The sequence below is a fragment of the Coffea eugenioides genome, chromosome 10, assembly GCF_003713205.1.
Source record: "Coffea eugenioides isolate CCC68of chromosome 10, Ceug_1.0, whole genome shotgun sequence".
Classification (NCBI taxonomy): domain Eukaryota; kingdom Viridiplantae; phylum Streptophyta; class Magnoliopsida; order Gentianales; family Rubiaceae; genus Coffea; species Coffea eugenioides.
Window position 1 is genome coordinate 6540789 of NC_040044.1, and position 22526 is coordinate 6563314.

Sequence of the window (22526 nt, forward strand, 5' to 3'; positions counted from 1 at the left end):
TGTGGTGAAGATGGGGACAAAGGTCAAAAGTAAAAGCTGAAGGAAGGTATAGAGTTTTCAACAAGACTTTTTTGCAATTTTTCCACAAGACTGGGGACAGATGCCCCATTTAATTTAATTGCCATACAGAACAAACCAAAATAATACTACTGTTGATCTTTATTGTATGGGATAATTGTAGAAAACTCCCACGAGGTTTCTGATACTGGCACTCACCACCCCTACGAGGAAATTAGGGCCTATTGGAGAAACCTAATGAACGAATTTTGCAAAAGAAACTTATTTCTTGTCAACAAATTAAGTAACTAATTAAACTATCTGTGAGTTCTACCATGTTGTAAAACAAAAATATAACTTTTTGAGATTGTTTTCACTCCTAGAAATCTTCAATATTGCCTTTCGGTTGCAGCTGCAATATTTGTTCTTAATTGTGAAAGATGTTGGGGAGTTCCATGATCCTCCCCTATGGCTTGAAGAAGCCATTCTCTTTGCTGCAACACTTCATTTCAAGCTGTGAAACTAAAGTCAATGAGAGTAGCTATGTTACCTCTACAAACAGTCACACATATTGCCAATAGAGAATTTTATGTATCAAGTTTATCCTTTATCAACTGTTGCAATAACCTTCAAATCTAGCCGTTTTAAACTAGCTATTACTTAGTTCATGATGCTTCAGCTGTTTTATGTGAACTAAAAGGGTTTGCACTTACACCACCTAAAGTTTATTAATTGTTAATTGTTTTGTGATGTTTTGTCATTCCTTTACTAATATTACTCGGTATGCAGCACAAAGGACAAATCTGGTACAAATTTCTCATCTCATTTCTTAAAATAATATTTTAATGACATTTTTTTTAGTTTGGACTGAATTAGTAAGTGAGTGCTAGTGTCAATACTCGGCATGCAACAGAATTAGTAAGTTCAAAGGAGGTCAATACTATTTCTTAAATTACAGATGAGGTAAGTTCTAGTGTCAAAACCTCAAAAAAGTTTCTGCAATTTTTCCTTATGGTATAGATTGACAGAGTATACGGATGTATGATGTATTATCATATAAGTAAAATTGAAATTTAAAATTTAAAATTTGTACATGTATCATAAATGTAAAAATGACACTATATACACTGATAATATATATATATATATATATATCAAGTTAGGTAAAAAATTACACCAATAACACATAGTACACCTTCTTGGTTGCTCCATTCGCGATCGTAAAATACTAGATGGAGACACAATATCAGTTGTCTTGTGACCTTGGAAAAATGGGAAAAAAAAAGAGTCCCATTCCTCACTTTTGCAACCTCATCCTCATGCATGAAATCTCAAAGTTTAGTGGCTGAACTTCAAAATTTTGCTCATATGGCATGTATTTAGATCCGAATGTATGCATGTAATTAATACCTAAATCTGTCATTTTGAGGAATATTTATATCTGTTAATCTCGATTGTAGACACGATATTGAAACTCGTATTTTTTTTACTGATCTTGTCCATCAAATGATCAATAATATCTTTAGTGATTGTTCATGTCCCAAGTCCCCCAACTCAAGTCATGATGTGGATGATGCAAAGCATGAAAGTCCATGACACAATATCTACAAGTTAAAAATTAATTACGCAATGTTGGAACAAAAGGCAAATGAAAGGGAAAAACGAAATCTTTATTCAAGAATGTTGTACAGAACATAAAACTGATAAAGAGCATTTACTTCTAGTCACGCTAGTGAGTTGAAATGCATGTATTTCTGTTTTCTCGTAGCTTGCATTTTAAAAATCTAGACTTTTCTGAAAATTTCGTCAGTGGATGCGTAGCGCGCCTGTCTAGGTTGATAGTGATTCAATTCTCTTCGAATTTCCCTTGGACCTTTTTAAAACCCCCTCCCCTGATAAAGAGTAGGAGTGGTCTAGAGTAGAGTTTATCGTGTCCAGGAAAAAAAAAAAGAGTAATTGTCATGGAAAGGGAAGGAGAACAGTTGCATACTTGTTTCTTAGAATTAATTGTGCAAAAATTGATGAATGATCGGAGGAGAAAATAGATACTACTTGGGAATTGTAACCTGTGGTGGTTTTTTGGTTGAAGGATCAAACCTGATGGATACGTTTTCCGAATGTGTAAACTCCAAATTAGAAAGGTAGAAAATATAGAGAACTCGTATTATACAACAGCACAACTGAACAGGTAGGTTTACAAATAAAATTCTTATTTTACCAGTCAAAGAAAAGAAAGTTAACAAATACAAATTGAGTTCCGTAATCATTATTCTTTAGTTTTGAAACTTTTTTTCCTGTTTTTCTTGGCTGAAGTGGACTTCTCATTTTTTTTCCTGGCATCACAAATAGATATAGAGCTCCACAATCAAATCCTTGGAAACTATTATTCCTTTTTTCCCATGGCTGAAGTTAAATAGTTTTTTTTTTCCCTAGCAAGACGAACCAAAGAAAAGGTAACTTTGATAATATATATATATAAGAACGAGTTTAGGACTAGATTTCAACCGCAGGGGTGAGGCTATTTTGGGAATGTGAGAGTGTTTAAAGAGTAATTGGAACATTGAGTACAAGTCATTATAGCTTTAATTTCACTATAATTACTTATATAACCTTTCAGACATTTAAGGTTAGGGGCAGGTTTGGTATGTTACAATGTTTGGTACCAAGTTGAGTATCAAGTACAACTGAATAAAGCTTGTATTTTGATAGAATTACATAAAAGTCCTTTTAATCATTTATTATACTAACATCCAAGCCTTCCAATTTCCTGAAACCTTTCTCATCCGTTAAGAAATTAATTGGATGTTTACATAATTGGATTTTAATTACAATTAATTAACTTAATTATTATCTAAACAATCATTATCATATTTATGTCCCCATGTTTAGCCGATACCCTTTCTTCTTTTTCGGTTTCACCTCTTTGGTTTTATTATGGCTATTAAATATTTGGTGGAATGCATAGCTTTTCCTTTAAATTGAGGTGAGTTCTTTAGATTTGTCTTCTTCGATTGTAGTTTTTTTTTTTCTGATGATTGGTTTATTCAACAACTCCATATAGTTTGCCTTTTGATACTTCTAATTCCAAAAACTGACTAATTGTATTGTTTTCCTTAGTAGATCTTAGAGATTCTGTCTCTGATCAAAGTACAATTTGAGATAATGTTGTCATTTTTTAAAATAATCAGAAAAGCAATTTTATCATCTTCTCCTCCTCGGCCAAGGTATTATCTCCTTATTTAAGTCAAATAACCTTATTTCTCATGAACTTTCTCATATTGTTCTTGACTCCAGGGATCTGTTGACTACATTCCAGCAGTTATGGTTCAAGTAGTTATTTTTTCATGTAATAATCCAGCTTGTGTTTATTTTAATTGGAAATTTTATGATTGTAAAATTTATTAACTTAGAATTTTGTACTTCATTGAAACTAAAAAAGAAAATTAATCATGCTACATAGTACTAAGATGTCATTTGCACTCTATTTGCTTTCCATGTTATGATCTCGTTCTTGTATTATACTGTTTATATAGTTTCAAATACAAAAAATTTGCTTTTTTATGCTATCTAAAAGAATTTGTAGTAGAACTTGATGAGTTTAAATGCTTTAGCTACAGCACCATTTTGATTGCATTGTATTAATTCATTTACTCGTAATTGTATGTTGTACAATGATAAATAATGTTTCTTGATTTGATTGAAACAACTATTATCCATAGTTCAAACGAGTCAATTAAGTAGAGATGTTATATTGAATACTTATACAAGTAAACATTGGGAAATATCATTAAGCAGTTTCTACCTATAGTTTGCAATTCGAATTCATATGAGGAATTTCTTTTGATTTTAGTTACCATTTTCTACAATTTCAAATTTAGAAAATATTATTTGCACCAATTTTTTATAATCAAGATAGTTTCAATTCAGATCTGTAACAATTATGCAGATTTGAACTTATTTGTGAGATTATAAAGAAATGCCCCTAGCAAAAAACACCAAATCTGAATAGTTTCTACAAAACTTTGAAAAAAACCACTTAAGTTTCTTATCTATCTATCATTTTTGGGCATTATTATCTCTGTAAAAAACATGTGATTAAGTCGTATTATACCCACCAAATTATATAAATAGTTAGTCAAAAATAAAATTATTTTAGATTAGATTGGATGCAAAGTGATTGATGGATAAACTTGACTTGATAATTCAGGTTGAGCTTAAGTCGAGGGAGAAATCAGAAGCATTGCTTGAGGGATCTTTCACGAACATATATAGATTCGAGAGATGAAGGGTCCAATTGATACTTTAAAATATTTTATCATCTTGGATAAGTTTTAGAAGAGACCTTTGGATACTTTTCAATTGCACTTCAAACATTCTTACATTTTCAAACTACTCTTATCTTTGCAGTTGAAATTCAAACATAACCTTTGATCACAACGGATTCTTATATAGTATAACGATAAGATTGTTTCATTGCACATCATTTTTATTGACTCACTATGTAACTTATGATTTTTCTATTAAAATCACATGATAAAATCATCATACTTCAGTTTCTATACTACAAAATATTAAACAATAATTATTAATTATCTTGAATCACAAGCACCAAATTCCCGCGCGTCGCGCGGGCTATCCCTCCCTAGTATACTTATAAATTTTGGGTTCTTTCTCACTAAATTATTGAACTATCCTACATTGCATCTTTAATTTAGAAACGTATTTTATGTGTGGCTTAATTATTGTCAAACACCATCGCACCACTTTAGTGTAAAAATTTCCACATGGACTAGCGATCGACTTCAAAGTTGCTGATTAAAAGTAGCGACATTGAAGTCACTACTTAGATATGCAAAATCTCTTCTTTTGAATGACCCCAACGTGTTGGACTAGCTTTGGGAGGATTATGTATAAAATAAAAAAAGAATTGTTTTGATAATCACCCTAGCATAAAGGAAGGATGTATTCCTAGGCCAAAGAAATAAGTGTTGTAAATAAAAGAATATTTTAAAAGATCTTATCACACGGTTACTGCAAAGCAAAAAGTAAAATTTACTTTTCTTTTAAGTTTTATAAATCAGGATAAAGTTTGACTCTTTCCACCAAGAAAATAAGTTCTTATCTCATCAGTTACAAAAGTTAAGCACATTCACAATAAGCACGTTTCTTTTGTGTTATCGGAATTTATCTCTTATCCTTCTGATCCTTCTTGTTTATAATAAAAAAAAAAACGCTTATTTAATGTTGGGAAACATTTCAACCTCTTGAAATAGTTTCTTAGGATATTGCTATTAAGCACAACTCAAAATTTTTGGCTACTTTTCCTACAATAAGTACTACATAAACAACCTTAATTTGTCATTTTCAGTTTAGATATTATTGAGAGGTTAATAGCACCAATTACCTTTACAAATTGGATATAAGAAGGTATCTTTACATTGTATAGATCTATGTGTACAGATTCTTCTGTTTCTACACATGCTGGTCTTGGTGTGGCATGGTAATCCATAGTGCTAGAGATATAATTTGACACCATGATCACATCTTTTATTAAGTGATCAACTTTGTCAACAAAACTTTAAGACTCTAAAACCATGCAAGGAATGTGATTGACATTGACTCCCTTTATCTTGTGTGGCAATTCTACTATCTTCTCTACTATGATGCATTGAGTCAATTAGCATGCAACTCCAAATCGATTTAAAAAATATATATATATATTAAAATTTTTTTTGATGAATTTTCAAGCTAATTTTTTTTGTAACATCAGTCATTAAAGTTGAGGAGATTAAAAAAGAATTTTCTAAGGACGTGTCTTCGAGGATATAATTTCAAGTAAACCTAAATTAAGCGTTGATTTCCAAATTGGGTCAAAAGAGGTAGATATGAGTTTCATTCTCTCTTTTTCTCTTTTTTATGTTTAAATCTCTTTATTCTTCCTTTAAAAATGTACTATAAAACCAACGTCATAGAATTTTTTGCATTCGGCCCAACACAGCACTGGTTAATATGTACGTATTAATGGTGAAAAATCAGGCAGGATTAATCCTTCTGCAAGCTTCAGATATGGGCGAGTTAAGGTTGTTCAAATATCGAATGTAACATCCCACACTTAGGCCACTGGTTTGACCACCCAAGAAGGGATCATGAAAGACGATTTCTTGACATAACAAACGTTGAAAGAGGATTTCTTGACATAACAAACATTCAATAAATGAAATTCATATTACTAGGATAATTATAGTTACACAATATGGGTTCGGGGCAATATGCAGCCAAGTTTGACCAGTTTGTGGCGACTAAGTACCATCAAGAATTAGGTATTTCAAATAGCTAGAATTCTGATAATTGTTCCCTATAATTAAATTAGCCTAACCCTATTTTTCTAGAATTTTTTCTTTCACATCATATAACCGTACTAATTAAGACTCATAAAATTAAACCTTGAGTTGAAATTCGGAATTTGTTTTTCGAAGGGAAAGTCGACTTTTTATCCATTAAGAATTTGGCCATGAAACTATTTTTATTGAATTCAAATAGGGGTACTTTCTTATTTATGTGTAATATATTGAGTATAACATTTACTTAGATGATATTACATGAAAATAAGTCCTAAATGCTGATGATCTAAATTACTTGTGACCTGAACACATTTTACTTAAACCTGAATACACTACAGTGAAATGTGTCAAGGCCCGGTGAATTTGTTTGAATTTGGATCAACAAAACTTGTAAACCAATTATTATCGGTTTTATTTGAGTTTGAGTTAACAAAAGGCTAGAGACACATGGTAGCTATACAAATAAGGAATAGAGGGGACAGAGACTATTTTGGGGACAGAGGATTTGAAACCCTATAAATAATCCCCTCTTCATTTACACACGTAGAAAATTAAAAATTCTTACCTACACTTCTAAGAGGGCAACAAAAAATGAGCTAAAGAGGAGAAAAAAAAAGAGCAAAGATTTTCGTAAAAGATAGGAAAGGAATGCCATAGTAGAGAGATAGTGTTAGAAAAAGATTAACCCTATACAACACCAGGAATATTCAAGTGAGTGTCCGGTCATGTAGTGATAATATCACATTCATATAGTTATTATATGATAGCTTTCTTATTATATATTAAATATATAGTTACAGATCTGCATTTACAGCAGTAGTTATGTTAGGCTCATGGTAAAATTAGACAAAGTGAAATTAATAACTGCTGCTTTTGAGTATTTAAAAATTATTATGATGCATGTTTTTGCCTCATATGAATGATAATTTCTTATTTAAGATGAACATACTTTCCACATTGCTATATTACATATGTGATTATTTGCTTATTAGGCATGCTATTGCTTTATGAATTGGGCGTGTATTTTATCGCACTGAAAATTTTATTTACTAGTCCAGCTTGTTATTGTTTTCATAAATCTGAATGTATATTTTATCACATCGGAAAGTGATTGATTGACTTGGCGTGCGAGTACAATAAAGCTTTTTCCAATTGTATACTTTATTGCACAGAAAATTGCTCACAACTTATTTTATTAAAGAATTGTATTGTGATTACTTGCCTTGTTTGGAAGCCAAGTTTGTCTGCTACAAGTTTTTTAAAAACTTTAGCTACAGTAACCTCAAAAAAGTTTTCAAAGTTTTTAAACTATATACTTCAAAATATTCAAAAAAAAAAAAAACACACTTCAAAAAATTTTTTAAAAACTTCTACAGTAAACTACAGTAAAATTTTAGACAAACACAAAAAAAACTCACCTTCCAAACGGGGTGCTTTATCACACTGATACTAGTGTTATGCTAATAATAGTGTGTCTTAATTCGTTGAGCAAGTAAAAGGTTATGTCAAATACTATTTCACATACTGATATGCAACCAACTACTTAGGCAAGAAGTTGTCCATTCATGGGGTCGAGAGTGAAAGGCATTTCCAGAATTGACCTAAGTAATTATTGAAATAGGATGATGAACTCATGATGGTTGTGTAAAGTGGAATTGGGTCGTCACCCACAATCAATGCTATATCCTTCCATTATGTTGTAATTTATCTATTTTATGTGTTTCCTATATGTTTGAATTTATATTCTCAAAAATTTAATCGCATTTGTACACATAGACCTCACTAGGCTGTTGAATTTACACCAAAACATGAACATTTTTTTTTCAGGATCAAAGTATTTAGGATAGACACGAAGAGAGATTGTCCTAGTATAGCAATGGTAGTTAAGTGCATTAAAAATATACAGAATCTAGTGAATTCCTGTAAAACATAATTTCTGTTGCATAATAATGTAATGCCTTCAAGATATATATTATAAATTGTAAAAGTGCCTTTGCAATAAATGAAAGTTATTGTTAATCTTGAAATTAGTGATTGGGTGAATTCTAGTGCGAGTTAGACCATCAATGGAGCTTTTGAGGAGGGAGTGGAGTTGGGAGTGTGACAATGTACGTGGCCAATGTTGCCATTGTGTGATAGGATTAGAAAAATCAAAATATTTGCTTATGGAACTTAAAAAAAAAAGAGTTTACAAACAAAATTTTGAGAGGATGGACATTAATTCCACCAAAAATAGAGCATGAAGTAGAAGGAAAATAAAAAGAACAGTGATACACGTTGGAGATAGTGCGACCCTCAACTTGATAATTGCTTGACATTGTGAGCCTCATCAGCTTGATACAGAGATACCAATACCCATAACAATTCTTTCTAATGTAAAAATGGAACTAATTAACAACTACTAAAAAAAAAATTACTTACTATACCAGATGCAACTCTCAACTCTTGAATGAAGGCTTGATTGCCAAAAACCTATATATATGCTCTATTTGGATCCCTTGTTTTTGGGGTGTTTTTCAAAAACTAGTTTTTCAAATACAATAAAAATTTTTAAAAAGTACTCTAAAAGGTAATCTAAAAATTAGTTTAAATTTTTTTAAAATTTTAAGAAATATCTCAAAATATGTTCTAAAAACTCTTGTACTCTTAAATATTCTAAAATATTTTTTAAAAATATTTCAAAATATACTCTAAAAACTCTGCAAAGTTTTTCAAAAACACCCCCAAAAATAACTAATCCAAATAGATGTTGCTTACATGCTAAAATTTGTTAAAAAAAAAAAAAAACATTTGGACGTCAACACACAAATGATGAACTATTTGGTGAAACTTTCTGTTAATTGCTTTACACAAATAATTTGGAAATCTTCTGCGTCATTGCTCCCCCCATTGATCCCAAACATTTTCACCCCTCAAGTTCAAACCAAGCATTGTCTTCTTTAGCTTTTTTCTCGAACCGTTGACACCGTTATCTTTCCCAATACAGAAATGACAAGTTCATTCTTCTTGACCGTATTGTTTTTTTGGCAAGTGAAAGAAGAGAGGATGATGGTTAGGCATTTTCGTTGGCCTAATATTTCTCTACGAGTGAACAAGGAAAAAGGCTGAAACAGATATTTCCTTTCCCATTATCCAATATCGATTTTGCAATCCAAAGAGTCCGATCCAGCCATTGTTAAAACTTCCAAAAACACTGCCATGTAAAATCGACAACATGTATAGTTGTATATTCCTCCTACATGTCTCTCCTTTGGTGTGTTAAGAAATGAGAAATGGAGAAGTAGGCTTTGTGTTTATTATAGCAGCATTAGTTAAATTTTAGGGATAATTTCAGAAACCTCCCTTGAGGTTTTTGACAATTTCACTCGGCTCCCCTCAGTTTAAAAATTACACTTACCTCCCTTGGCATAGGAAAATACCTATAATGCCCTCCACTTGATAGACAATTTTAAATTTAAGGCAATAAATTTTAAAAACTAAAAAAAAATCTATTTTTTTTGTCTCTTATCTATTTTCGTTGTTCTCTTTTCTAATTCATATAACCTTTTTTTCGTATCTTCAATTTTGTAAATATTAGCAAATTGAAATTACAAAATCAACAGAGAGAGCAAATTATGTGTCAAATTAGAAGGAAATAAAGAGACTCGCAGCGATACAAAAATAAATAATGAAATTGATGAAATTAGAAGAACTAAAGATGTAGAATTTGTCATATTTTGTTTGTTGTCAAGAAAATCTTTTATAAAATGTCAATAATTACATAAGGATTTCTTTCATTGGATTAGAAATTTTTTTATTATGATTTTATCATGGAGGTAGAATTTATTCTCTATTTTTTGAGATATTAATATTTTTAAAACCATAGGAGAGTTATAATGGCAGTTCTAGGTCGGACTAGCTTTTATTAAAAAGGTATTTGAGCATTGATATTTAATTTGGGGTACAATTGGTTGTCAATGGGGTTTGTGTGTGTGTGTGTTTTTTTTTTTGCTTGGCAAGCATTAATATTGTATATGGAATTTGAAATTTTTTGAATGGCTATTTGGTTTAAAACTTATGATTGAATGATTGTTAGAGATTCGATTTGTTGATTTATGCAAAGTGTGAAAGAAAATGATTGAGTATACTGTATTTTTCTTTCTTAGTTTTGTACAAAAGGGCAATTTAGGATTTTTTGTGAGATCACAAAAATCTAAAGGGAGCTCTGTGTAATTGTCAAAAACCTCAAGGGAGGTTCGTGAAATTATCCCTAAATTTTAAACAAAGTTGAATATATCCGCTACATAAAAAAGGTTTACCCTGTTCAGTCTATTGTTAAGTTTTCGTTGTGTTCACTTCAGTCTGTTGTAGGTTTCTGTTTCTGTCATAAAGTATGCCCTGTTCAGCCTATTGGAATCACGTAGAGGTAATTCTGCAGAAACTTTTGTCATGGAACAGAACAGGGGCAATACAAACTCAGTAGCTCCCTGTTTCACATCTGCCCCCTCCATTTGTCGTCATGGAACATGCTCACCAGTTGCCAGTCCTCAATCCCTCCACAATGTTTTAACATTTGCTAGGTAATTGTCAATTGCTGTTGCCTCCTTCATGCCTTCACCTTCTACATCAGAAAGGGATAAAAGGATTCGCACTCAAACTCGCATTCGAATTTCGAATTTAACTTGATTCTAAGATGATCATTCTTATCCCAATTAAAGCGTACAGCTATAGAGAAGTATCACTGATGAGTCAGAAACAGGAACCAGGTGCCATATTCCTAAACCCTTTTTTAACTTTCGGAAAAAGATGCGATCATATTCCATTGTTCCAACCCCTTATAATAATGCATGTGTGTGTGTGTGTGTGTTTTTTTTTTTTCAAGTACTTCATCGCCATTGCCATAATCGCTTACTAGTGATCTTCTCAAGTACGATAATCCACCACTATTAATTACTTGAGAAATAATAACAACGAATTCCCCATAATAATGTTTCAAGATCCCAATTTCAACAGCCCATCAGTGGTACTGGTACTGTACAGAAAATAAACAAACACACACACACAGAGACACAAGAAGGACTAAGAAAGCCTAAAAGATATAAGTAGAAATATTCCAAAAAGAGGGAACCCAGAAAATGAAAGTGTGGACAAATCTGGGTTTTATGAAATACCCCACTTCTTGAAAAGGATTAAGTGTGTGCCCCCAGAACAAAGCCATCAAGAAATCGATCATTAGATCTCAGCCCTTGTAGCCGAAAAAAGAGGCAATTTTTCACCAAAATTAATACTAATGTCAAAAAAAAAAAACACACACACACACACAAAACCCACAAAGTAATAATCAAGATTGCAAGTTTAGAACTGTGTAGCTAATTAATCCAGCGAGGAAGAAAAAGCACAGAGCTATTGTTTCTTCGGAGGAGGATTCCCATACCAGCCGGCTGAGAAGTCTTGTGACAACTGTCGTCGAAAACCCTAATTTATACTGGCTGGGCTCTCCAATTTAGGGTTTTTCTCTTTCAAAAAAAAATATTTTTTGAGCAGTCTTTTTGGGTCAGAACTTTGACCAAAAAACTAAATAAAATAAAGAAAAAAAGGAAAAGGGAATTACAAAGGGATAAAGTAGAGCAAACATGGCAAATGACTTATTATTTGTTTTCTTTTCTTTGACGAATTAAAGTTTGTTTATATATGAGCAAAAGTTGCAAATGAATTAGTATATGGTAGTATGACATATAATTGTTGTGTCTTGAATAGTTCTAGTTCACTGCAATTTTGGCTAAAGAACAATTATGAACTGCAAGACCTTTATAGTGCAGAGTCCTAGGGGCACAAAAGCTAAAACAAAATTTATTATGAAAATTTGTTGCTCAAAGAAGAAAAACATGGCTAAAAGGACTTTTCAATGCTATATCTAAACATGTTTCTGAAGTTTTGCTGGTTTGGTTCCAGAAAAGGCCAAGAAAATAATTTACAAGGACCACCAACCAATTAAGTTATGAGTATCTCAATATGCTCCTAACTTTGTTATCTTTCTGAAGTTGTCATGACCACTTTAATTTATGAAACAAATTCTGGGTCAATTTCAATCACAACATCCAATCCAGGGCTCAGTGTCTGGTTTTGCCATAAAAAGGTAACAGTTTTCCGAAATGGATTCCATCATTCATGAAAGAACTTGTGCTTTTTCCATAAGCGGTTTCATCAACCATTCATGGATTAGGATATAAAAAAAAAAAAAACATTGATGTAATAACCAACATAAACTACTCTATTCGAACAAGAAAATAAATGAAACAATTTAGTCATAAAAAAATTGAAAAAAAATATTAAATTTACAAAAATCTCCTAATAACTGTACCTTCTTTTCCTATAATCTTTTTGGGTAATTTTCCTGTCTATGACTGCCAGAGCTTTCAGTCACTCTGGAGTAATAGATCCTAAATCTAGTTTATGTGCATAAATTGGCTTTGCATGTAAAAGACAATTGCTTTCTTTCCCCTAAATTCTGCAGTGGACAAGCAACACATCACAAGAACGCTTATTTCCTAAATCTAACAACAACACAAGAAATATCATCTTTACTGTCTCTGTTCAAGGCTTCAGCAGTTAACTGTTCCGCAGCTTTCTGAGGGTCTTTTGGTCTTCTAGCAATGTCGACTGCTTCTTGATTGGTCATTACCTGTGTTTATGTAGAAGAAGAACAGGAGATTGGAAAATGAACCATTTCTCAGAAGTTAAAATTTTCGTACTTGTTAGTTCTACACAATGACACAGAGAGCAAAATGAGCTTCATGAAAGACCGTTCACCTTCCAGATACCATCACTTCCAAGGATAAGAATGTCGCAGTTGACATCGACATTCATATCGAGAATGTCTGGATCTGAACGCAAATGTGACTTGAGACTTTTATCTCCAAAAGCACGAGAAACGGCCAGCTGTCCATTCACCCTAGGCACGTCTCCTGTGAAAAGATGCAGAACACATTTATAATACAGATTAGCTTTGTCCAAAAGATAGAAAATTTGAACACATTTATAATACAGATTAGCTTTGTCCAAAAGATAGAAAATTTGATCGTATCCACACCAGGCCCAAATAGGGAAATAAAGTAATATAGCCATCAAGAATTGCTGAATAAAGCAGGATTGAACATGGAAGAATAGATTTGCTACGACAAAAGTGCTCAATGTGCTGCTACTTAAAGTATATGCAAATGCTATAATTGCGTATGAAAATTTCCAATATCTGAATGAATTTATGCCTGTGCACTAAGGACTATATTAAGTCTACAGAAGGAGGCAGATGCTTGTAATTATACAGCTAGATTAAGATGAAAGATGGGATGAGAAGTGCACGATAAGAAGAGGAAAAGAAGAAGTAGGTTAAACGCCTGATTATCATTTGTACGGTAAGGAAGGAAAGGTGGGGAAGTAAAAAGTGTGAGTATTGACCTTATTTGCATCCTTGGTAAGCTCAAACAAATTTGAGCAAATAACAAGAACAAAAGGAATGGCACAGTTAAGATAAACATCTCTGCAACCCCAAATAAGTGTTAAGAGAACTTAGATCTCACAAAGAAATGACAGCATAAGTATGTTTGAGAGGAGATATAATTTGCATGCATATCTGCAGCATTAGAATAATTAGGAAGTATTTTTGAATAGATGGAAAAAGAAACTGAAGCAGATCTGTGCATTGATTGCAAAAATTAAAGAAACCAGAGAGAAAATGCCAGTAATGAAAGATTCTGAAAACCTTAAAAAACAGTTAGCTTTTTGCATCTGCCTTACAGAAAAACAAGGCTATTCAGAAGTCGAGAGGAAGAAGAAGAAAGAAAGGGTAAGCCATACATATCATGGTTATGACTCCAATACCATACTGGAGGCAAGAATGACACAGGCAAAGCATTCTTTACACATGGAGCAAACTGCAATCTCAAACCAATTGTAGTTTGAATGACTGAAAAGGGAAAGTGCCAGCAAAATCATCAACAGTTCAGCAGGAACAAGGTCAGATGTTCCCAACAATCAAAGCCCCCATTAAGGGTTGTGGTAGCAAATTCTGAGATGTAGCCTATCAGGCTGAGACAAACAATGCAAATATCTTCAGCTATTAGAACAGCTCTATGCATGCTGGCTGTACAGTAAACATAGAAAGAAAAGGAAATTATCGACATGAACTATGTATCGCATAAAGCCAGCAATTCTGATAGATGCCAGGATAGAAGGATTACTATCTCCAAAATCACTGGCGTAGTATAACTCTTATATGCTAAGACCATATGAGGGGCAGTTTTAAAAATATTCCCAACCATACTACTGTGTGTGTCACCTAGTTCCAAAATAGAGCTGCACCCCAGGTAAAGTGGTGGATGCCACACACATTTCAAGTATGTCATTACCTGAAAAGCATCAGATACATTCACCACAACTTATATGGATATTCCCATGGTTTTCCATTTCTAACAACCTATATAAAAGTTCACTATAACTTGAAAAGAGAGCCACGGAAGGACAAGAGACTTGAGCAGCTCCACAAGTCGGTGACTACAAGATTGATGAAGAAATTCACATAACAGCTCTTCTGAGTTAGATTGCTTTAAGCTTAATTACATTATGTTGTCTGTGAGTAAGATGCTAAAAACTATAACAAATAAGTAAGCAAATAACCTGGCATGTTTGAGACGAAGCCTCCTTTGTTCTCAATGCTGCCTCGTTCAGTACTAGGCTCATGGTCTATTGTCACCTGAATAGCCTGGCCTCCACGAGACAGAATAGCTCGTGAATCCCCAACATTCGCCACCCATAATCTTTGACCATTTATGAGAATTGCAGTCACAGCAGTGGACCCACCTCGCCCTAAGTTCGAACTGTTAGACAGAATTTCCTGGTCAGTTTTCTCATAGGCTTTTGAGATTGATCCGCCAGGATCTGTCCAGAATGAGCCCTAACATATTTAGAGACCAGAGTATGAGATACCAACCCAAAAGTACAACCATATATGTGAACAGCTGCCGGAGTCAACAGCCAACTTACTTCCTTTAAGATATTGTCAAACAAATGTTTTTGCAGGTATGCAGGAACTGCATCCCCAAGATGGCCATCAAATATGGCAAAAAGCCCGAGCTCATGTCCATCAATCCGCACAAACTTAGCAACATGGTAGTCTTCCATTGGATGACTGGCCTTGCCTTTCACTAGGCTGAAACCATATTTGATTTTATTCTCGCGACTTTTTCCTTTGCCAGAACTACCAGAAGACTCACCCCTGACACACTGCAGAAGAGAAAAAGATAAGTCATACCTGCAGATGAGTGTAGAATGACTCAAAAAGGAAATAAGATTCAACAATGATGATACAGAACAAGTAAAGTAGATGATAAAAGATCAAACACAATAGTTATAACAAAAAAAAAAAAAGACAAGTATTTAATACGGCCTGCTAACTTTACCATTCAAAGCAAATGAAAACCTAAGAATACCTTCGACTTTGGTTTTAATTGAATATCATGATGCATGAATGGACCATAAGGATGACACAGCAACAAAACCGAGGTGGCTATAACTTTGAATACTCAGACTCAAATTGGAAACTTTGCCTAGCCCTAGTATAGGTATCAAAAATCAACTTCCATGCATACATGAACAAAAAACGACAAAAGCAATGGTAATGGCATTGTGAACAGAAGAATGACAAAATTTTTTTAGGGGGTTAGGTTAAACTAAATGGTTGTATCGAGTCAAAAAGTAAGAGGAAACTGAGCAACAAAGCTTTTGGCAAACCTAATTGAAGCCATTGAGTACTTTAGCACATGGAAACCCGAATTGTCCTAGTCATGCCAGCTTTTTCCATAATTCATCAAAGAAAAATTATTCAACCTGTTGTCACTATAAAATTTACAGTATTCTGTGAACCACAACGGCTAGTGATATACCTACAATTACATGCCGGGGAAAGAGCAATTAGATCTCTCAGAAGGTGGATGAATGCAGGATGTATCAGAGTAAATCTGCAAATGTACACACACACACACACACACACATATATATGATTTTTTTTTTTGGATTTTATTATAGAGCCAACTAATGTAGAAATATATTGTTGTACTAAGCCATCAGCACCAAAAATACCAAAAAAAATGATACTAACATTCTCCACAAAAATAGTAGCCGAATCCTGCAGTGTTCATCCATAACATGAGATTAAATGAAAATTCTCCTTGGAAGGTTCCATAAAAACCAATACCAAGGCCCTCAATGTCCATCGAAGACAGTGTCATTAAATCATTTCAGGTCGGCGAGTGCTCCCCAGATGCATGATCCACAAAATTACATGACCATCACAAAACTTGAATAGAAGTTTTGAATGGGAAAAATTACCTGACCACAACCAGCATTGAAGCAAAAAAACTTATCCATCAAATGATCTGCCAACTGGATAAAAATTGAATCTTTTCAGTTTTTCTCAACATGCAACAGCACAAAATCCTGTGATCATCAAAGAAAAGCACAAAAGCTCCTTAATAACAGTCCACACCATTAGAAAACAAGGAATCAGTCACTGAACAAGAACCCTCGTAGCAAAAAGCCAAAAAACCCAATAAAATTAAAAATTTAAGAAGAAAATGAATTTGAGCAAATTCACCAAGTGAACGGACAAATTGGCCAATTGGGTTTTCAATAATTCATCCAACATACCAAGATTAATCAGTGAAGGGGCTTAACTTGTACTAGCACATATCAGCTTTTGTAGCTGTTGCTTTTTCTTCTTATTATGAACTTGCAAAATGGAATTAAATATGTGAATGGGATTCAGAAAGAAAGGAAAAGGAGACACTTAAACCCTTCTAATCACTCAACAAGTGTTTCCCATATAACAACAGTGATTGGAATCAAATTCATCTGTGCCTAGATATATAGCAGTAGTTGGAAAGAAACAGCCGAGGGATGCTCTTTATGTACTATTTGCTTGCTATTTTCTCAACCGCCCTCCCCCCTTTCCACGCATTAAAAAAGGGGCAAATGTGGAACAACATATAACCTTGTTGACTTTGCTGTCTCGGGCTCAGCTGTCTGTTGCCATTACACAGCTCTGTGTTGTGTGTTTGTTTAGGCTGAGTCTCAAAAAACTTGCTTTTGATGGACACTTTTTAAGAATGATTTTTAACGTTTTATGAGAAGCGGCAGAGGTAACCCAGGGACCTGACACATGTGCTGCGCTATCTTTGTGTGTGTGTGTATATATATATATATATTTTTTGTTTCAGAATTATCCAATTTCTTGGGTGCAATTTCAGATTTGCCCGCATGCCCTCGATAATCTCGAGAATAAAAAGTGTCTCGTACATGTGTATAAACTCACTTAACGCATGTATATACTCCAACAGTAGATGTACAGATTGACCATTTTGTGTACTCCAATATTATCATTATGTACATCATCTTAACCAATTAAATGAATTTGGATGCAATCTCGCAGCAAATTACCTAGTTGTGGCCCATTTTTGTAATTGTCGATGGAGGGCCTTACATAGTTTTAGCAATGGCCATTTACATAGTTGTGCAACACACAATATGCATGTATACTTCTTGCATAATGAAAGTACAACTCAACATTGAACGCGTCAACATTGAACGTGATTTATTGAGAAATCTTGACCATTTACCTTGACTTCAATTATTTATAAATTGCAATTTGTTACGTGCTGTAATTGTAATCGTATTAGACTAGCATAACTCTTCCAAAAAAAGAACCAAGTAAAGAAGGATTAATCTTTTCTACACTGATAGTGTATACACTGTCAGCAGCGTTGGATGAATGACAACGATGCAAAATTTGAATTTCACACATGTAATAAATCAAACGGTGATAATGCATACACTGTTAGTGTATATAAGATTTACTTATAAAAGAATCAAAAAGAAAAAACCTTCTTGGTTAAGTCTAGTACAAGACGTATAAACAGGGTGTTAAAAGCAATGAAATTCAATTAGATGTCAAGTTAAAAGCATAGCACACTAATTGGGTTTTTGCGCATTTGCATGCTTTAGTTAGACAAATCAATCATTTACATGCTTCATTGCTACGAGTAGCACTGAAAGTTAGAAAGAAAACTGTCACGTAAACGTAGTGGGCATGGACTAGTTCTGTTTATCTAGGACTGACTGATCATTCATTAATCTCTTGTTTTAATGTCTACAGCAATTTTTCAAAAGGTGAGGGAAGAAAAGTATATATAAAAAAATAAAGAGTACTAAAATGAAAACAAAAATTGCCGAGTTTGTTACAGCAAGAAGGCAAGGAAGTAGGATAAGGATGCGAATGCGGTTCCGAAAGTGAATGAATAAATTGCAAATGTACAAGGATCTTAGATAGATCTGTGGAGGAGAGGAAGAAAGCAGTGGATAATCACTCCAAGGGTTGAATCTTGAATTGCCAGCTTGAACAAATGCTGCAATAACGTGTCTAAATTGTACAAGAAAAACCACAAATACGATATAGATATGATGGATATACAAAATACGGAAGAAACCCTGCAACTGTTCAATAATTTATTGCAGAGTTGATAATCGGTAACTTGGTTGACCAGGTCAAGAAGATTGACCTTGAAAATGTTCCTTGACTTGAGCGGTCCCTGTCCACCAAAATATTTATCCATCGCCTTCACTTCACTGTCCACCATCAGTAATCCGGACGTGCACAGCACCACAACATATTTACTAGTATTATTAATTTAGGTGGATTTTCTTTTTAATTTTTTCAAACCAAAAAACAGTCTCTTACTATTTAGTTGGTTAAGGAAATGGTGGCTAAAATTAATATCTTTTGGAGTCGAAACTTTATTGTCTAAATAAAATTAGAATGAAATACCTTTTATTCTGTTATAGTTTGATATTTTGCTACATAACCTCCCTATGATTTGAAAATTTTATGCACAACTTTCTCATGATTTGGATTAAAGTGCGGCTGTTATATTTTTAGTTAAAACTAGTGGTCTACATTAAAAAGTTAAAATCAAACTAATAAATTGACAACTTTAACCATTTGCTACCTTTTTTTTCTTTCTCTTTTCCTTTTCTTTCTCATTTTCCTTTGAGAAGAGAGAACCTAGGTAACCAAATTAAACTGACCAAAACTATGCAGCCCTGTAAGAATTTTGGAAATAATAAACAAAAGAAAAGAAAATTCTAAATTTACACTAAGAAATTGGGGGTGTTTGAGAGTCAAGAAAGCAATAAACTGATTTGACATTCATTTCAGAATTCTATTCTGTCCTTCAACATGTTAAGGCAAAGTTTGGAACTACAAATTTATATCAAGACCTTAAACAATAGTCTCAATTTCTCTCGATTATCCCAATTTCAGTCCAAGTCCCTTCTTTTTTTTTTTCCACGGTTGAATAGAGATTTTCTCTTTTCTTTTCTTTTTTTTTCCTTTTTCTCCTCAATTTGTTTAAATTCAAACTAAGCCTTCTAAGTTACTAATTGCATGCAACATTATTGGACCCTAACAATAAGTATGAAGAAAAGTTACAACAACTGAGGCAACATGGATGGTAGGCTTCATGGCTATTGGCCTGAAAAGTTGTACCCTTTTCAATTAGGTCCTACACTTGTCATTTTCTCATTTACAACGTACTTAAAGAAACCCCTAGGACTCTTAACACCTAAAACTCAGATTAAAACCAGGCATGATCTCAGTGGCCATTAATCATATATCCTAATGGAAGCAAAATGTTACTATCTCATTATTGATATAAGACGGTCTACATGGAAGTGCTATTACTATAACTCCATGTCGTGGGACACAATGTTGAAAAGCTTTGATTTCCGAAAAGGCAAAAATAGAGGAACATGATTATAGTCGTTTATGCCAACTACTAACGTGCTATCCTTTAGCTTTCCACATTTGAAAATTGCGATACAAATTTAACCATTCAAAGGGTTAATTAAGAAGGGGATAATTTCACAAACCTCGCCTCAAGTTTATGATAATTTTAGACAGTACCCTTTAAGTTCGAATATTTTGAGGGTATGGGAACTTATTTGCAAGAATACCTTTTAAAAGTATGTAAGTAATGTTTTGAGTTTAACATTGTCAAAGAACTTTGTTTTTGTGGAGGATAATTATCTAAGGGCATTTTAAGATTATGAACGGGAATTTTTTGCTCATATTAGCAAACCGAGCATCGAACTATTTTTCTTGATGGAAGTTTCTACAATTTTTCAAACCTAAAGGATACCGAGAGTATTTGGATATCAAATTTTTTCAAATAATATTTCACTTACATCATAAACATATTTTTCAACCCACCTTTTTATATTTTCAATCATCTTTTTATTTCACATATATTACATCACCAAAAGTGTTATAGTAATTATCTCAAATAATACTGTATACTAGAGAAAGGAGTAGTTTTAATCTTAAATAGAGAAAGGAGTAGTCTTAATCTTAAAATTTTGACATTTATATGCTAGAGATTGTTATGCACTTTTCAACGGAAAAGATAAATGGGAATATATCTCAAAATTTAAGAGTAACTAAGCAACTTCAAAATAAACTAGATCAAACAATTGGTGACTTTTGCACTCTAATACGTTCTTAATCGAGTTTACGAAAAAACAATAATGTTCTTAATCTTCAGAAAAAGGCTTGAAAAATTGATAAATGAAGTTAACACATGAACAGCTCATGGGCCCTATCATTTCTTTGGACAAAATGTTGGGGTTTAACTCGATCTATATAGCTGTTGCCATTGCGACATCTCATTCCTCAATTCGGTGAGAATCGTGGATGACATGGTACCTAAAAGAGAAGAACAAAATATTGAACGTATTTTTAACCTACAGTCGTACTTTGTCTTAAAACGGGTTACGCTAGCTAGCTCCAACTTACATCATTATTGTTTGAAACAAAAAACCCAAGGCAAAAGAGCTCCAACCCTTTGAAAAAGAACCGATCAACCGATTGCCCCAAGTCAACTTACGTAAGATCGTTAAAAAGAATCAATAAAAGCATCGGTTTGCAAAGCTATCCCCTTTGTTTTCTTCCCCAAAACATGCAATTCTTGAGAACGAACAAGACAAATGATGCAAGCCGTTGCACATGAAAGGTTTGCAGATTTTTTTGCAATCCAGAAAACGTTAAACGAAGAGGAGGTGGCTAAACGGAGAACGCAACTTGGAGGAATAAAGCGTCCTTCAAACCAGAAACTTCACCGAATGCTTTTAACGGGTGAAGGCGAGTTTTATTTTAGGCGAAAGTCAGCCGTCGGTCACCTTACTTTGCAGTAACTCGATTCAATTAATCTACGTACAACCCAACATTTTTTGTGCACCTATTTTTGTAACGGCCAACGCCTTGGGTTCACTTCTTCGGATCCTTGATGCTATTTCTATAAGGCCTTGGAAGGTCGTACATGACACTTACTTAGTTCCTTGGTCCTTGACGGTCCTTGATATCATTTGTAATGGTACCCGATCCATAGCTCAAGGACCGCCTAACATCTCAGGTTCACTTCTTTGGGTCCTTGATGCTATTTCTTTGACATCTCATAAGCACCTACGAGACACTTAGTCCTTGATACCATTTGTAACGGTACTGAATCCATAGCTTATTGGTCCTTGATGCTATTTCTATAACGTGTCGGATGCTCTTATGTGACACTTAGTCCTTGATACCATTTGTAACGGTACCGGAATCATAGCTCATTGGTTCTTGATGCTATTTTTATAACACCTCGAGTTCACTTCTGAGGAACGTGATACTTTTAATAACGCCTTGGCGTCACTTCTGAAAAATGTGATATGCCTCAAGTTCACTTCCTCGGGTCCTTGATGCTATTTCTATAACACCTCGGAAATTCCTACATCACACCTAATCCTTGATACCATTTGTAATGGGCCGCGAACCATAGCTTATTGGTCCTTGATGCCATTTCTATAATGTCTCGAGTTCACTTTTGAAGAATATGACACGTCTCGAGTTCACTTCTTTGGATCCTTGATGCTATTTCTACAGCACCTTAGAAGTTCCTATGTGACACTTAGTCCAAGATACCATTTGTAATGGTACTGAACCCATAGCTTATTAGTTATTGATGCTATTTCTATAACGTCTCGGACTCACTTCTGAAGAACATGACACTTTTATTAATGCTTTAGGTTCACCACTTCTAAAGAACGTGACACTTAAATAACTTCTAA

At 33.6% G+C, this 22526-nt stretch overlaps 1 protein-coding gene across 1 annotated transcript; it reads right to left on the minus strand.

Annotated features, from left to right (window-relative positions):
- Positions 1–12668: 12668 nt before the first annotated feature.
- Positions 12669–17221, minus strand: LOC113749896 (probable protein phosphatase 2C 9). Its single transcript, XM_027293772.1, has 6 exons — positions 17019–17221; positions 16701–16808; positions 15357–15596; positions 14991–15267; positions 13128–13282; positions 12669–12999 (listed from the first exon to the last, which is right to left on the minus strand). Exons 2-6 carry the CDS (start codon positions 16737–16739, stop codon positions 12859–12861), a joined length of 852 nt encoding a protein of 283 aa, XP_027149573.1. The 5' UTR covers positions 16740–16808; positions 17019–17221; the 3' UTR covers positions 12669–12858.
- Positions 17222–22526: the final 5305 nt, after the last annotated feature.

What these genes read in the sequence shown, in the direction of transcription:
- LOC113749896 (XM_027293772.1), bottom strand. Translation starts at nt 16,739, where the DNA reads ATGGATAAGTTTTTTTGCTTCAATGCTGGTTGTGGTCAG. An exon ending in TCAATGCTGGTTGTGGTCAG is followed by an intron (nt 15,597 to 16,700) that starts GTAATTTTTCCC and finishes TCTCTTCTGCAG; the next exon opens with TGTGTCAGGGGTGAGTCTTC. An exon ending in CTTCGTCTCAAACATGCCAG is followed by an intron (nt 13,283 to 14,990) that starts GTTATTTGCTTA and finishes ATCTTTTCACAG; the next exon opens with GAGACGTGCCTAGGGTGAAT.